General features: G+C 44.9%; 1 protein-coding gene across 3 annotated transcripts in view; it reads right to left on the reverse strand.

Moving 5' to 3' along the window:
• The window catches only part of trappc8 (trafficking protein particle complex 8), a 37,961-nt gene extending 23,773 nt beyond the window's left edge, over positions 1 to 14,188 (reverse strand). The window contains exons 1-14 of one of the 3 annotated variants that reach the window (XM_010897840.4): positions 13,835 to 14,188; positions 10,864 to 11,076; positions 9,437 to 9,520; positions 7,638 to 7,727; positions 7,284 to 7,458; positions 6,881 to 7,034; positions 6,227 to 6,329; positions 3,424 to 3,680; positions 3,203 to 3,318; positions 2,480 to 2,630; positions 2,007 to 2,107; positions 1,757 to 1,862; positions 1,503 to 1,634; positions 886 to 1,110 (exon numbers count right to left, since the gene is read on the reverse strand). In XM_010897840.4, coding sequence (XP_010896142.2) covers positions 886 to 1,110; positions 1,503 to 1,634; positions 1,757 to 1,862; positions 2,007 to 2,107; positions 2,480 to 2,630; positions 3,203 to 3,318; positions 3,424 to 3,680; positions 6,227 to 6,329; positions 6,881 to 7,034; positions 7,284 to 7,458; positions 7,638 to 7,727; positions 9,437 to 9,520; positions 10,864 to 11,076; positions 13,835 to 13,991 — 2,064 coding nt within the window. In that variant the 5' untranslated portion in view covers positions 13,992 to 14,188. Of the gene's footprint in view, positions 1 to 885; positions 1,111 to 1,502; positions 1,635 to 1,756; positions 1,863 to 2,006; positions 2,108 to 2,479; positions 2,631 to 3,202; positions 3,319 to 3,423; positions 3,681 to 6,226; positions 6,330 to 6,880; positions 7,035 to 7,283; positions 7,459 to 7,637; positions 7,728 to 9,436; positions 9,521 to 10,863; positions 11,077 to 13,111; positions 13,137 to 13,834 lie in introns of those variants that run through there. The other 2 variants (XM_034293788.1, XM_010897841.4) reach the window with 2 other exon arrangements.
• Positions 14,189 to 15,283: the final 1,095 nt, after the last annotated feature.

A 15,283-nucleotide genomic window follows, 5' to 3' on the forward strand; every position in this document is an offset into this window, starting at 1 on the left:
GACCTTCACAATCCAAACTCCAATATATAGTAGCGGTAAAGCCAGGACTAGAGGAGTGATATCATCCCTAAGCTGCATTACGTATTCTCCTCATGTCCTTCTGGGTAATGCAGTCCTGAGGAAAGTCAATTCTATCCCACTGTTACATGAGTTAATTCAGGAGTGAGTCAACTCTGGAGGTTATGGAGGACAGAGTAGTGTCGTCATGATACAGTTATTCTGACTTTTGATATCAATACTACGTTTAATTTCTAAATATTAAATACTAAAACAATGGGGGGGGTTTGTTATCCAGAGTCTATCACATCACAGTCTTGGTTTAGGGTTATAGAGGAGACTCTACAGAGTACAGATTAGTCTTATCTTTCCTGATCTTTCTCCTAGCTTTGGGGTTGAAATAATGTCCCACTAATGTTGTTAAGGTTGTGATGCGTGTATGAAGATCACGTGTATGTTACATCGCAAACGTTAAAGGGGAATAATGACGAATAACTACAACTTTCATGCGTTCTTAAATCACTTGAAGTAATTGTTGGACTTCCTATGTACCCAAGTCTCTCCCAAAGGGAGGGCAGGGTGAAGGCACCAGGACAGTCATCTGGTTATACATCTGGTTATATTGTTCTCCCTCCCACAATTGCCATTTGATAGAACTTTGTGAAATAAAACAAACGTTCTAGCGCAGGAAAATCGCAACACGGAGGACGCTCAATCGATTGTTGCTACACGCCATATACATTGTGATAAATGTCAGTTGTGGGTTTGAAAAATGTTGACCTTTTCTAAAATGTACCCCCCAATAAACGTCTGGTTGGTTTGTGCAGTAAGCCCAGGAACACGTGACTACGCCAACACTGAGTCCAGGTCCTGTCAGGGTTGAGTCACCTTATAGACATAGAGGTATTCCCGGAGGAAGGCCGCCTGCTGTGAGGAGGCCTGCTGGCTCTCATTGGTCAGGATGTGTCGAAAGGCGGAGACGGCGTTCTCTGGTTGGCGCAGTGTGAAGGACTGGCGACCAATGGTGAAGTTGATATGGTCCTCAGCCAGAGACCAGCCTTTACCCTTATACACCTGCATAGCCTGACAGTAACACCGCAGAGCGTGGCGCTTCTACAGGGAGGGGAGGGAGGCGGAGACAGGAGGGTCAAAGAGGGAGAACCAGGAGAAACGGGAAAGGAAGAACACAAAACGAGAAGACGAAAGGTGAAGCAGAAAGAACAAGCGGAACAGAAAACAACTGATAATGTACTGCACAGATGCAATCTGCAACATCTATTTGAAACACATCATGCTGGTAACATAATGCACTGCTTTTTAAACAGATTATATTTTTATTTTTTTGAGCCAAATCTAAACACATTCTAAAACTGTGATTAATCACGATTAACCACAGAAGATTATTCAATTAATTCTGATTATTTGAGTCATTTGAAAGCCCTTGTTTCCCTCTTCACTCGTCTACAGATCACAGCCCCGATTTAACCCGCTCTAGGCCCACTCACCTGGCCTGCCTTGCTGAAGCGGTGTCCAGCCAGGATCATATGAAAGGCAAACTTCCTGACCATGGGGTTCCTCATGTTAATGAAGCAGTGGGCAGCCTGCTCCAACAGGAGGGCAGAGCGCAGGTCACAGTCCTGGGGGAAGACAGACAGAGTCACCCACCCCGCATTTCCCTGGAAGAATCGAACCAGTGACCCGGGCCGCACACGCACTCCCACAGTCCCACAGAGCTGGAGGCCAGTTGAGCACCGCTCACCTCGCTGGTCATCTTGATAAGGAGGGTGGCGGCGTCAGAGAACTTGGCTTGACTCTTCAGGATTTCAGCGCTGAGGAGAGCACAACGCTCAGCCAGGTGCATGTTTCTGTTGGGGGGCAGGGGGGGGGCGGTAAGAAAACACACGTACACACTACCAGGCAGAGAGCGGCGTCATACTATTCAGCTATGAGTATTACTGGATATGGATAGTGAGTCCTGGGGTCAGAGTGTGTGTGTGTTAACTTCGTACTTGCACACATCCCTGTAGGTCTGTATAGCCGTGTCCATGTAGTGTGCTGGATAAGGCCTCGGAGCCCCACCCTGTAGAAAGGCTGATACCGCTGCCATCTCCTGCACAGGAAGAGGAGGTTACATTCGTTTTTCCCCAACGACCCAGAAATGACACGAGGCACGGCCGCATCGCTAACACTGATGCATGGCAGGACAGGTAGCAGCGGGGGCGGGGGGGGGCTGTCACTATCGTCTGTGTGTTTGGAAAGGCTGTTTTACAATGTTGTGTAGCTGTGAGGGAAAAGCTTGATGTTAATACATTCATTGGTTGTTGTCGTTTATGTTGTTGTTTCTTCACTTTTTCCCATTTACTTTTTTGTGTTGATTTTAGTCCTAAACTTAAACCTTTCCTCACTGCTGTGTCATTTGCAAAGCAGCCTTTAGGACAATTTCCAGTATGTGTGTTCAGGTGGCATGTGTGTGTGTTCTCACCAGTGCCCCAGCAGCGTACAGCATGGCCTGGTCAGAAAGAAAGTCCTTCTTGGCTGTGTGGTAACAGCTGTAGGCCAGCTCATAGTGCTGAACCAGGAAACACAGGTCGGCCATCTTCCTGATCTGCAGCTCGGGTGCTTCTGGGGGATAGCTGAAGATGTCACAAAAGGGTAGAGGGCAAAGGTCAGATAGCTCAGGAGGTGAAGGATGCAGAGCTCCCGTGACACAGAACAGTTTCTCCATCAGAATGCTAATAATTCATAAACTCTGGTTCCAAGCCTGTCATTTCATTTCTTGTCATTTCTGGTCAACCCTACCAACCACATAATTACAATAAAGCACTGTGAATCACAATAATGCCCACCAGCTAAAAAAGGAGGCCTGTGTAGGTGTAAAATAACCACCATCCAATTAAAAATAACTAGGTTATCAATAACTGACTGCCATCAATGTCTATACTTCGCTATGGGGGAAAGCCTGCAGCTAATCTCAGTTCTGTCTCTCCTCTTGTTCTACACTGATTGGACACATATTGTTAACCCAGTAACATTTAATATGTTCATTCTGAATCTGCCAGTGTGACTACAGATGCATCTATAAATCATCTTTATGAGCCCTGGGCAGAGAGCAGGGTGAGGGCTGCAGACTAAATGCATTACCAAACTGGAAAAAGGAGTTCTAATGTTAACTTGATAGCGATGAAGAGGAAGGTTTTGCCCTTACAGGAGGCCAGAAGTGTTCTTTAGCTCTGCGATACTCTTCTCTGGAACTTTCCCTCCTCCGAACCACTTTTTAGTGGCAGAGAACAGAGAGCGACTCAAGCCCTTCCTAGAGACCAGCTGGAGAGAGAATAAGATTAGATCATTAGAAGGAGTCACCGATCGTGTCCACCAGAAACAACGGCATGTAGAATAAACTGTAGAATAAAACACGGGCGCGTCTACCTGGTCATTAAGCTGTCTGATGTTCTTCTCTATGTGAGGCAGCAGTCCCCTGAAGGTAAACTCCTGAATGAACTGTCTGATGCGGTCATGGTCGTTCAGCGTCAGACACGCCCCATGACTGGCGGCTGCAGCCGCTGCCGTTCCCGCCTTGGTCTCCACGGCGACTGCCCGGAGAGCGTCCAGGCTGCCGGGCGTGTCCCCGGACGTGTCCAGCTGGAGGGGGTGGGTGCTGTCCAGACTGTTGACCAAGCTGCCGTCTGATAAACAACAACACAAGGTAATTGTCGGCGATGAGTGTCCCACACAGTTGGTGATTCAGTCCGGATGACGACGTTTAAAAATAACCCGGGCCGAGTCAGACTCAAATTAGGGTAGAGTAGTATCACATGTCCACGGTGCATTTGAAAAACTGAAACAACAACCTTCGAGTTGCTAGTGCCAAGATGTTAACGGAGTCACCACAGAAGGATATATTCAGTCAGTCAGGAAGTGGCTAATAAGATTAAATCTGTAGATCGAGTAGGGTTGCATAATTCAAACAATGAATCTTCATTAATACACAGATTAATTGGATATATGGATATATATATATCCAAGTGTCTGTGATGTACCACACCACACCTAAAAAATAAGTAAGGGAACGCTGAAATCACACAGAAATATATTAAAGATCAAAATCTTTACTGTACATTGTGTAATTTGTTGAGAACAAAATGACATAACAGTCAATAGAAAATTTAGGGCTAGATTTAAACTCAGAAAATCTAAGTAAACAATTGAAATCACAGGCTGTTCTGTTTCATCACAGAAACTCATGTGACTCAGTAGTGTGTATGGCCCCCACGTGCCTGAATGCACTCCTGACAACGTCTGGGCACGCTCCTGATGAGATGGTGGATGGTGTCCTTGGGATCTCCTCCCAGACCTGGATCAGGGCATCAGTGAGCTCCTGGACAGTCTGTGGTGGTACTTGGCGGCATCAGATGCACTCATACATCCCACAGGTTCTCAATAGGATCCAGGTCTGGGGAACGTGAGGGCCAGTCAATGGCATCAGTGCCTTCGTCATCCAGGAACTGCCTACACACTCTGGCCACATGAGGCTGGTCATTGTCCTACACCAGGAGGAACCCAGGGCTCACAGCACCAGCGTAAAGCCTGACGATGGGTCAGAGGATTCCATCCCGGTACCTAACAGCAGTCAGGGTACTTTTGGATAGCATATGGAGGTCGGCGCGACCCTCCAAGGATATGTCGTCCCAGACCATCACTGACCCACCTCCTAACCGGTAATGCTGGATGCAGCGTAGCGTTCACCACGGTATCTCCAGACTCTTTCACGTCTGTCACACGTGCGCAGTGTGAACCTGCTCTCACCTGTGAAGAGAACGGGGCGCCAATGGTGGACCAGACAATTCTGGTATTCTATGATCAATGCCAATCAAAATGCAGAGTGCTGGGCTGTGAGCACAGGTCCCACTAGAGGACATTGCGCCCTCGTGGAGTCTGTTCTGATAGTTTGGTCAGAAACATGCACACCAGTAGCCCGCTGGATGTCATTTTGTAGGGCTCTGGCAGTCTCCTCCAGTTTCTCCTCGCACAAAGGAGCAGGTCCTGCTGCTGGGTTGATGCCCTTCTACGGCCCTGTCCAGCTCTCCTCATGTAAAGGCCCATCTCCTGGTATCTCCTCCATGCTCTGGAGACTGTACTGAGACACAGCAAACCTTCTTGCGACGGCACGATGCGCCATCACGGGTAGAGACGGTTACCCTCTCCTAGCAAAATGCAGCACTAGTGAAGAATCAGTCAGGAAGGATAAGGAGAGAGAAACTGTCTGTGACCACCACCTGCAACACCATTCCCTTTTTGGGGATTGTCTTGCTGTTGCCTCTCCAGTGCACCTGTTGTCACTTTCATTTGCACCAAAACAGTTGACACTGATTCTCAAAACTAATTGGACAGATTGATATCCCTGAACTTAATGTTATACTGTGATGATTACCTGTTCCCTTAATTTTTTGGAGCAGTGTAGATAGACAGATAGATACAGATATATAAAAAAACATTCCAGCATTAAACGCAGGTGTTTTTTTCCTTCAAATAAATGTTTTTATTCTTGCACAATGGCCTAGAAACAACTTGACATTTTCAGTTATATCTATCATTTCAGAACCATGTAGCGGGCAACTTTAACTGAAGTACACACACAATCAATATTGAAATAAATGGATTGACTGGGATGCATTTTCCTCTAGGTTCCATTGCAGACCAAAATAGACTTAGCAAAGTCTGACTAATTGTGTGAGACATACAGTAACTTTAATGTAGTTAGGCGCGACTTGGCGACAAACAAATTCCACAAGCATAAGTAGACCAGCGCTATTTTGTTGCTAACATTACGTTAATGGGCAGCTCAACTGTGCCTTAAAGACTTAATGTCTCACTTCCAAACAACTCTCTGAAAAGCAGACAATGGCACACTTAGGTCTTAGGTTAACATATCGTACTGAGCCTTCTTCAACCTCTGTGGTCATGGCTCCAACATGTACTCTTCACAGGTGCTTTCAGCACTGCTGTGTCCCTGTGCCAAATTTGTTAAGCTTTGCACATTAAGTCTTCAATCTTAAGTGCAAAATAATACCACACCTGCCATTATACTGATATGGCAGATTCTTTTCAATCTTCAATTTTTATATTATTTTGCTGCTTCCCACACAGATTAGAAGACACTGGAATTCATTGCCAGCTATTCCTCATTAACAATGTTATCGTTGTTGATTAGTTGTTGCAGCCCTGAGCTCACCTCTCTCTTCAGAGTGGTGCCCATCCAACTCAGGTGTTCCTCCAACATTGTTCTCCACAGCCGTGTTGTTCGCCAGCACAGAGGCCGACTCCTCGTAATGATCCTAGAACACCATCAGCAAAAACCAGAAAATATTGGTCAGGTCCAATAGATGCAAAAATAAATAAAACCAGAGTAAAACGAGAAGGAATTCGCTGCCTTTGCCAAATACGCAAAACACAAACGTTTGTTCTCTACCACTGCGGTCTGATACATAAATTTAAGAAATAAACTAGAATTCATATTTTAGTCACTCATCCACAACATTACTGATAGCAAATATTTTGTACTTAGAACACCTGACAGACATAAGGGGTTGATCAGACGGCCATGATGACATGAGGGCCAGATGGGACAGTTAGCAAGGATATTGGGGATAACACCCCAACACTGACAATAAGTACCATGGGACCTTTAGTGACCACAGAGTCACGACAATGATTTAACATCTTATCTGAAAGAGGGCAGACTCATTCATTGGGATCAGATCATTACACTAGGGAACAGTGCCCCCTACTGGCCCATCAACAGCACTTCCAGCAGCAAGCTAGCAGTGGGATGTAGGAAGCTATTCGGCTGGCCTACACACAATACTTGTTCTGGGTCCTACAGTACCTGGCTTTGCAGGCTGCTCTTGTGAAGGTACTGGCTCCATGGGTCAGGGATCTGTTCGTCGGCTCCTGCTGCTGCTGTACGAGAGTTGACCTTCAACAGGTAGCAACCCTGAGCACCGTACCTCTGCTTCATATCCTCATACACAGAGTCAGCCCTGAAAAAGTCAGAGAGACAGAGAGATGCAGACACAGAGAGAAAGAGAGACTTGAGCTAAAAACTTGGAAAACACTATTAAAGTCTCCCACTCCATGAAACAAGCAGAATTGAAACAAAACGAGAATCTAAAAAAAGAGAATCTGTAACTACTGGGTCTCCTTATCACCACTTCGGTCTAACGATCTTGTAACAAGCACACAGAGACGGGCGTGCACAGAGACGGGCGAGCGGTCTCTTCACCACCCACCTGTGTTCATCCCCCTGGCTCATATCGTGCAGCAGGACGTAGTATTTCAGTGTGTTGGGAATGAACCACTTGGGGTTGGTGTACTCTCCGCTGTGCTGGATCCGGTGCTGCTCCTGAGACAGCTTGAGGAACTTCTCCACCGGTACCGCCTCACTGGACGACACCACCAACAGACCTGCAGCCATCGCCGTCAAGGAACCACAACGTGGCACAGAAAACTGGGAGGAGGGAGAGGAAGTGCGGGGAGAGTGGGGAGGTGGAGAGAGACAGGGGGAAGGGGGAGGAGAGACAGGTAACGCAGGTCTCATCACGGTCGCTGTTTGTTCTGCTAAGGTGAAGCCAGTGGAAGGATACAGGCCAGGTAGTGGTTGAGGAACTCGTGGTCGGCAGCAGGCATAGACTGGAGGAAGGTCTCTCTGTACGCCTCAAACCAGGGAGTGGTGGCTGGAGAGAAAGCAACAACATGAGAGACAACACCACATGTACCAGATGTAGACCTCACCTCCACCAACCTGGGGAGTGGAGCCAGAGGGCCCACCTCCACCACCCTGAAGAGGGGAGCTACTGACCTCACCACAACCCTGAGGAGTGGAGCTACAGGTGAGGTGTGGGTAAGGTTCAAACACCCCCCAGCTCAACAGTCACGCACACCCCCAACCACTGATTACTGGAGGCACTGATTGCTTCGACAAATGATCATCAGGGAGAGAAAACAGATGGGTTACTGATGATAGAGTGCAAGCAATGTACCACCACCTGATCCATATTTCACCATAACCCCATAACCATAGAGAGGAGAGAGTGCAGCGCTTTGGAAACTTGAATTGTCATCTAGACCAACCAATTACAGTCAGTAAACACCAACAGGAATAAATAATGTTGCCGTGTCAAACATCATAAGACATTAGTTATGTAACAAAACACCTGCATAGTACGTGTGTGTGTGTGTGTGTGTGTGTGTGTGTGTGTGTGCGTGCGTGCGCGTACATAAAGAGATGAGTGCCTGAATGTAATCTTTAAACAATAAACATGAACCATGTAATCTAAACCATTAAAATATGCTCATGTGTTCTGTGCTGTGGTGGTTCTAAAAAAGCATAAACACTTTTTTCAAAGAGGACCAATGGTTAGACTTCTAACTGAGAGAACCAATCGGGAGTTCTACGGTACAAAGCTTTTTGGATTCAAGCACCATTTCAAATCCTTTCAAACACTTGAGCTGAGCTAGAGTGAGCTTTGTCAAATAATCTGTTTTTTTTATATGAATTTAAAGTACTCAAAAAGATTTTAAATAGTATTTAAATCCAGGTTTGAATGCTGCAAATGAAAGCCTCGGGATACAGAACGGGGGAAACCTTGAGTGGATGAGTCAGGAGAGTGAGTCACAGCTTCAGAGAGCTCAGTCCAGCCTGAGCACAGAGTACACACCGCAGTCAAGAGGAAACTCAGTTTAAAGCCCCGTTTTTTAATCAATTCCAATTCACTGACATTGAATGCAATTAGTTGCCAATGAGACAAAAGCCTTTCATTTGGAGCCCGTATATCAGGTAGCCAGATGCCAGGGAGCCTTAAGACACAGCTCAGACAGTGACAGGTAATGCCCATCACTTTGGTGTTTAATGAAGTCAATTAAAGTTCTATTGCCATTATCTCAAAACGAGCCATCATGCCTTGAGTCACTTCCTGAGCCCAGAAAACAATAACATCTGAGCAAAAGAACAGAGTACTGATCCAAATGTTACACCAATATATGCAGGGATGTGATCATCAAAATATATTACAATCAGGATATTCTGTTTTTTGTATAGGTTAGTTTCAATAATGGACAATGTCCAAAAAGCAGATATTGCTGACCAGGAGAAATCACATCCCTGATATGGAAATCAGAGGCTACAAAACCACCACCTTGCGAGGGACAGAGAGCGAAAGACAGACAGCAATAGAGACAAAGACAGCTCGTAGAGCTACAAGGGGTCTTCCAGAGAGACTACAGAGTAGAGTCTGCTACAGCTATGCTACAAAGAGAGGAACGGAGAGAGGGAGAGCTGCAAACGGAAATCAGGGAGAGAGCAGAGAGGTAGGGAACCCCCCCCCGACCCTCGTGCCGGACACACGCGCGTGTGCCAGGGGAGGTGAAATGAGAGTACAGGTACCTGTGTAATGCTTGGAGGTGCTGAGTTCGGTTAACGTGTCCCTCCAGTCCCTGTACCAGGGGACGCTAGCTTTAAGAGAGCGATCTGATGGGGGGAGAGAGTCAGTGACTGGCGTTAGCAACATCCCACTACCCGCACAGCAGCAGCCCATACCGGATGTTCACCATCCAAGTGACTATGGCACCAACAGCGGACAGTAGGAGTGGACACCATGTTATTAACACCACAGCTATCTAGATGATTAGGAAGAGGCACGGCACAGCCGGAGAGACGGGGTCTTCCGCTTTGACCTACAAATGGCCCTCAATAGGTAGCGTGTGAAAAAAGTTAGCATTAGCTATTTAGCTTTGAACAAATATGTGAAAACAGATCGGAAAATGTGTTTGCTCCTTTCGCAGGACAAAGGGAGACAGGAGGACAAGGGTTGACTTGACTAGGGTAAGAGGAGGCTTTTTGACCAAAGGTAGGCTCAGAATAAGGTCTTGGTATGGAGATGATCGGATGTGTTATTTCTCTAGATTAGATTCATATCAGATACACAAAAAACAATGCCCAGCAAAGAGCATTACTCTGAGCAGGGAAATAAAAGTTTTACACATACTTTTGATCTATTTTTAAACTAGTGGACACATTACTGTCATATTGTATGTCAGATGTCATAGTGGTGGTCCTTACCCAAGGGTCATTCAGGTGAGGAAAAAATTGTCATCAGGAAGTATAATGACCTCAATACATCAACAATGAAATCACTCCCACTACAATGTGGTTACTGTTGGTCAAATAAGACGGTCAGTCCTCCAGCCCATTTGTCATCCTGTGTGTCTAAGGCCCTCTGCAGGACAGTCTCTGAAAAATACAGGACAGTCTCTGAAAATTGCAAGACTGCTTGAATTTCACTATTACTAAGACTGCAGCCCCAGTTAACTGTTCGTCTATCTGTCTTGGCCCATGACTGAACTAGTGGCTGAGGTTTTACTGTGCGGCTTGTGCTTGGCCAAGAACAACATGTTCAGACTTCCTGTTCTGACACCATTGTCTTACCACAGGTTGGTGCTTTCTGTTGGTTTCTACCATTTTCCTATCCTAATGACTTTATTTTGAGCTTGTTTTAAAGTGCCAGTGGTCAAGGTAAAGAGGCGAGTGGATGTGTATGAAAGAAAGAGAGAAGTGGATACTATCTTCTTCCCCAGAATCAGATTCAACTTGTGAATAATTGTTTGAAGGGAGTGGTCAACTAGTGTTGGCGCAACAACTAAAAGACATTAAGGATTTCTTAATGTAAATTCTGAAAACTCACTCAGTCCTTCAACTATCTCCCTACCCAGAGTCAGACAAACTCGTGGACATCAGTTTGAAGGCTACGGTCAACTAGCGTTAGCGGAACGACTGGAAGTCTGTGGGAACAGCATGTCATCACCTTTACTCACCACTGATATTGAGGTCATAGTCTCCGGCAGTGATGACGTTAGCCACGCCCCCCTCGGCCGGTTGGCATGTCGACACCACCTCACTGAGCAGCAGTCGCTGGGCGAGGCTTGGAGTACCAGAGGCAGGGACAGAGGGGCGGGTAACCACGTTATTGACACTGATGCGAAGGTTCTTCACCACCTGCACCTGGTTGTTGGGGTCCCTCATGTGACCTACGAGGCAGAATGCGTTTGTTTTTGATCAACTACATTGACTGCACTGTATCACAAATCATCATTTGCTTCCCACATACAGTTAAAACTGATCCCATGCAGTCAAGTAGTCAGATGTGGTTAGTTAAAGTGAATAAGGCTAGTCAGCATTTTTGGGATCTTCATTGCAGTGGACCAAGAGATCCAGAGCTTTGGCACATGCGCAGATCACAGTCTGTGCATGTGTTTATTCTTTACTCAGGATAGGCAGTGGATGGAGCTCATCTGATAAAAATAGAGTGAAGCTTAATATGTACATGTACATGCATGATAAATGCATGATCCCGAAGACATTGATTACACTTTAAACCATCAGGTTTCAAGAGTCTCAATTCTCAAAACACAGACCCCCCAATAACCTGAGTTATGTTTAGTTGTTTAAGGTTCTAAATATGTCATTTTCTTACCCCATCTAGTGAATAAATGACAACATAGGTTTCAAATAGCATGCTAACTATTCTTGGATGTTAGCCTAGCAAAAGGTACAGGCGCGACAATTGGGACGAAAGTAACAGAATGTTAACTAACCACATGGAAACGTAAACCTAGCAACTCACAGCTTCTCCTGACACGCATACTCTCCGCACAGCGCAGAAAGGCACAAAAGAGAAAGCATGTAGCTAAGGTTTGGACGATCAGACTTTCAGATAAGCATATTTACATTAAACATTTAGAAATAGTGAATTTGAAATTGAATCTCATGGTTCACCTGCGTTTTCTGCTTGAAAACTCCAGAATCCTGCATTAATGCAATCCAGGTCTAACTTGTATTTCAAGTTGGACATGGAACAAGCACCACTTGTCAGAGTAGCCTGTTCTCTACAAGCAGGTCAGAAACCACAGAAAACAAACATGCATACAGGGGTCATATTAACAAATCTGTTTTTCACAGAAAAAGAAAGATGGGAAGAAAAGCACCGTCTTTGCACGAAAAAGACACTCATTTGAGTCGCACTTTTGCCTCATGCAGCTACTGCTGAATGTTTTAGATTAATTGACTGAGTTCTGAAACACAAAAGGGGAATGAGTTGCATACTATTTGCCACCATCATTGATCAGAAGAGAGGTAAATAGTATGGAATTCTTATGGCACTGGGAAGAGAAGTGTTTTGTCCTCCAAAGATTTATCAGAAAATGCGGACACATCCCTCCAAAAGATGACCGGGTCAATGTGTCTGGGAAGCCAGCAGGCAAGTAAACACACACACCATGTATTCCTATTTTTTGAGTTTTGTAAAGTGCCACTCTAGAGGAATGCCCATCAGAACAGAATCTGTGCATCAACACTTGGTCAGCAGCAACTAAATCATTAGTTGATTGTTTTCCTGATCTAGGTGGCAACCATACCTGTCGTCTAATCAAAGACTTATTTAGACCTGGAACATCAAGGGAATCCAATTAACTGACTGGTAGAATAGTAAACCAGCAGTAATTTTGGTCTCTATTCTCAGTGTTGAATACCATTCCTAAAATGTATGTGTGAATGACCCTCTGAGGAAAAGTGTAGGTGGACAGCCATAGTTCTGCTTCTTCTCTAGGGTAGTGTGTGTAAACTTACTACTAATTGAATGAATCCATTATTCATGCATGTCAACAAGTGTGTGTATAATGTGTGTAACAGTGGTGATAATTAGACCACTGGTGTAATGACAGGATATTAAGACAATATTAGTGACTAATATGGCTGTGTTTATCGCAGCCTCGAAACGAAACAGTGGTGTTTGAACCAAAACAGGAAGGTTTTCCAATTTCACAAGCCAAATAAAAACAGAAGCTAGCATTGGATGTGGTTGGTAGGCCTTAGGCTAATCTTTGCCGAAATATTATTTGGTAACTGTTGGATGCATGTTAGGAATAGCTACAGCTAAGCTATTGAATTCACGCTCGGATCGTGGACATCGTGACGCTTTAAATGACGTTGGTAAACAACAATCAACCCAAATTACGAATAAATCAGTAGTTTACGCTACGTTCCACAAAACAACCTATACCGTACCATAGGGCATAGCTGCTTAATCCAAGTACTGTGTAGGCTAGACTAAGTCGTGGCCATCTCAGAATCCATCTTGCTTAGCCAGTTGGTCAACTTCCAACGCTGTCAGATCTTCTAGGGCGTTCATTGCTCAGCCTCAGTCAATGGCAGTGTCACAAGATGACTGGCCAACGTGTATATAACCTATAGCTAGTATTTTAGCAGACACAATTTACTGAAGCTGCGCCTAAACAATATACATGTAGTCAGCTAATTAGCATGACATACGAAGCCGAGCTCCCACGTCTCTCCTACTCTTCCTTGGCTAGGTGGAATTGTCTAGGCCTCTTCCCCACTGCGTTGAAACCAAAGCCTTGTTGCTACGTAAGCAACAAAGACATCCAAGACTGTGACAGTAACTACAATAATGGCAGAAATCTCGGGTGTCAGTGTGGGTTCTTACTGACACGTTCAAACAAGACAAGGGCCCTGCTTCAGCAACCCGTATCCCAGCCCTTCCTGTCACTTGACTTGAAACAATCAAGCAGTACAGTACTGTAAATGTAGCTTGCTCGCTAGCAAACGTTAAACATGATAATGCAAACTATCTTGCTAGCTAGCGGTGCTAACAACTGTAGACACAGAAATTGTAAACATAACTGACTTGATTTAAGATGACATTTGCGTAATGTGCGAACGAGTTCAACATAAATAACGTAAACTTGGGTGTCATCTCCAAGCTCGTACCTTCGGATGTTAACCGGCAGAAGGGCCTTAGTAGCTCTGAGAAATTGAGGTTGTTTTTACGAGTCACTTTCTCCGCATCTTCGCTGCACAGGACGGCCACCATCGGGACGAACGAGTCCTGGATGAACTCATGCACAGACTGCACGCACTGAGCCATTGCGGTCTGCTTGAGAAATCCAGGCTACCAAAAATCTATTTCTCTTAATAGAGAGAGGGAAAAGCTATCCGCTTCTGAGTTGAAAACAACTCCCTTACTGACAGTGCAGAGCAGCCATGTTGAATTCTACAGTTGCAGATCGATTCGCTTCCCGTGGAGCCGCACAGAAGTGGTCATGTGATGTATCCAGACCAACAACCAGAGTTCAGTGGTGGTTTACTGCCTACAGTAGTCTAGGATCAGTTTCAGTCTGACGATCACATATATTTTACAAGAAAAATGTTGATCAATGCAAAATAACTGAAAAAACGATGTTGGCACGGTGTGTCTAGGCTGGCAGGTTAGATGTTTGATGTACCAAAAAGTGTGTCACTGTTCTGTGTTAGACATGAAGCCTAAATGACATTTCTTATTACGTTTACAATTCCTCTATTCAGTGTTGATAGCAGCAAGTATTCTGAGGACAATTTGTAGGAACCAGGAGCAGCAACTAAATTATTGTATTTTTAACTTGTGTAGGTCCTGCTATTTGAATAACAAAAAACGATCATATTGTTACTGTTATTGTGCGGTTTACCTGTTCGAAACTTATTTTTATTGACTCTGCCCATGCCAAGAACCTGGTTGTCCCAGACACACATTTTACTATTGTTGTGGGAAATCCTATTTTCCCTAACACCAATTCCTAACCCTAAAAAGTGAACCTTAACACCGGGATTTCCCGGTTCTGAAAAGTATCCCAGAAAAATAAACAGTGTGAGTAAGTATATTTGTAATACCTTAGTCTTGCACAATATTTTAAGGTGCAGACTGACATGTTTGGCCACTGGTTGGAAGTGGCGCTGTCAAGCAAAAAGGGTCACGGTTGTTTACAGATTATTTCACTTACAATTCACTATATCACAATTCCAGTGGGTCAGAAGTTTACATACACTTTGTTGACTGTGTCGTAGGCTAATTGACATAATTTGAGTCAATTAAAAGTGTACCTTTGGATGGATTTCAAAGCCTACCTTCAAACTCAGTGCCACTTCGCTTGACATCATGAAAAAAAAAATTGGACTAGACCCCATGGTTCATTCTTGGGAACAATTTCCTAACACCTGAAGGTATTACGTTCATCTGTACAAACAAGAATACGTAAGTATAAACACCACGGGACCACGCAGCTGTCATACTGCTCAGGAAGGAGACGTGCTCTGTCTCCCAGAACAACACAAGGACCTTGTGAAGATGATGGAGGAAACAGGCACAAAAGTATCTATATCCACAGTAAAACGAGTCCTATATCA

This window comes from Esox lucius, chromosome 8 (genome assembly GCF_011004845.1).
Source record: "Esox lucius isolate fEsoLuc1 chromosome 8, fEsoLuc1.pri, whole genome shotgun sequence".
Classification (NCBI taxonomy): domain Eukaryota; kingdom Metazoa; phylum Chordata; class Actinopteri; order Esociformes; family Esocidae; genus Esox; species Esox lucius.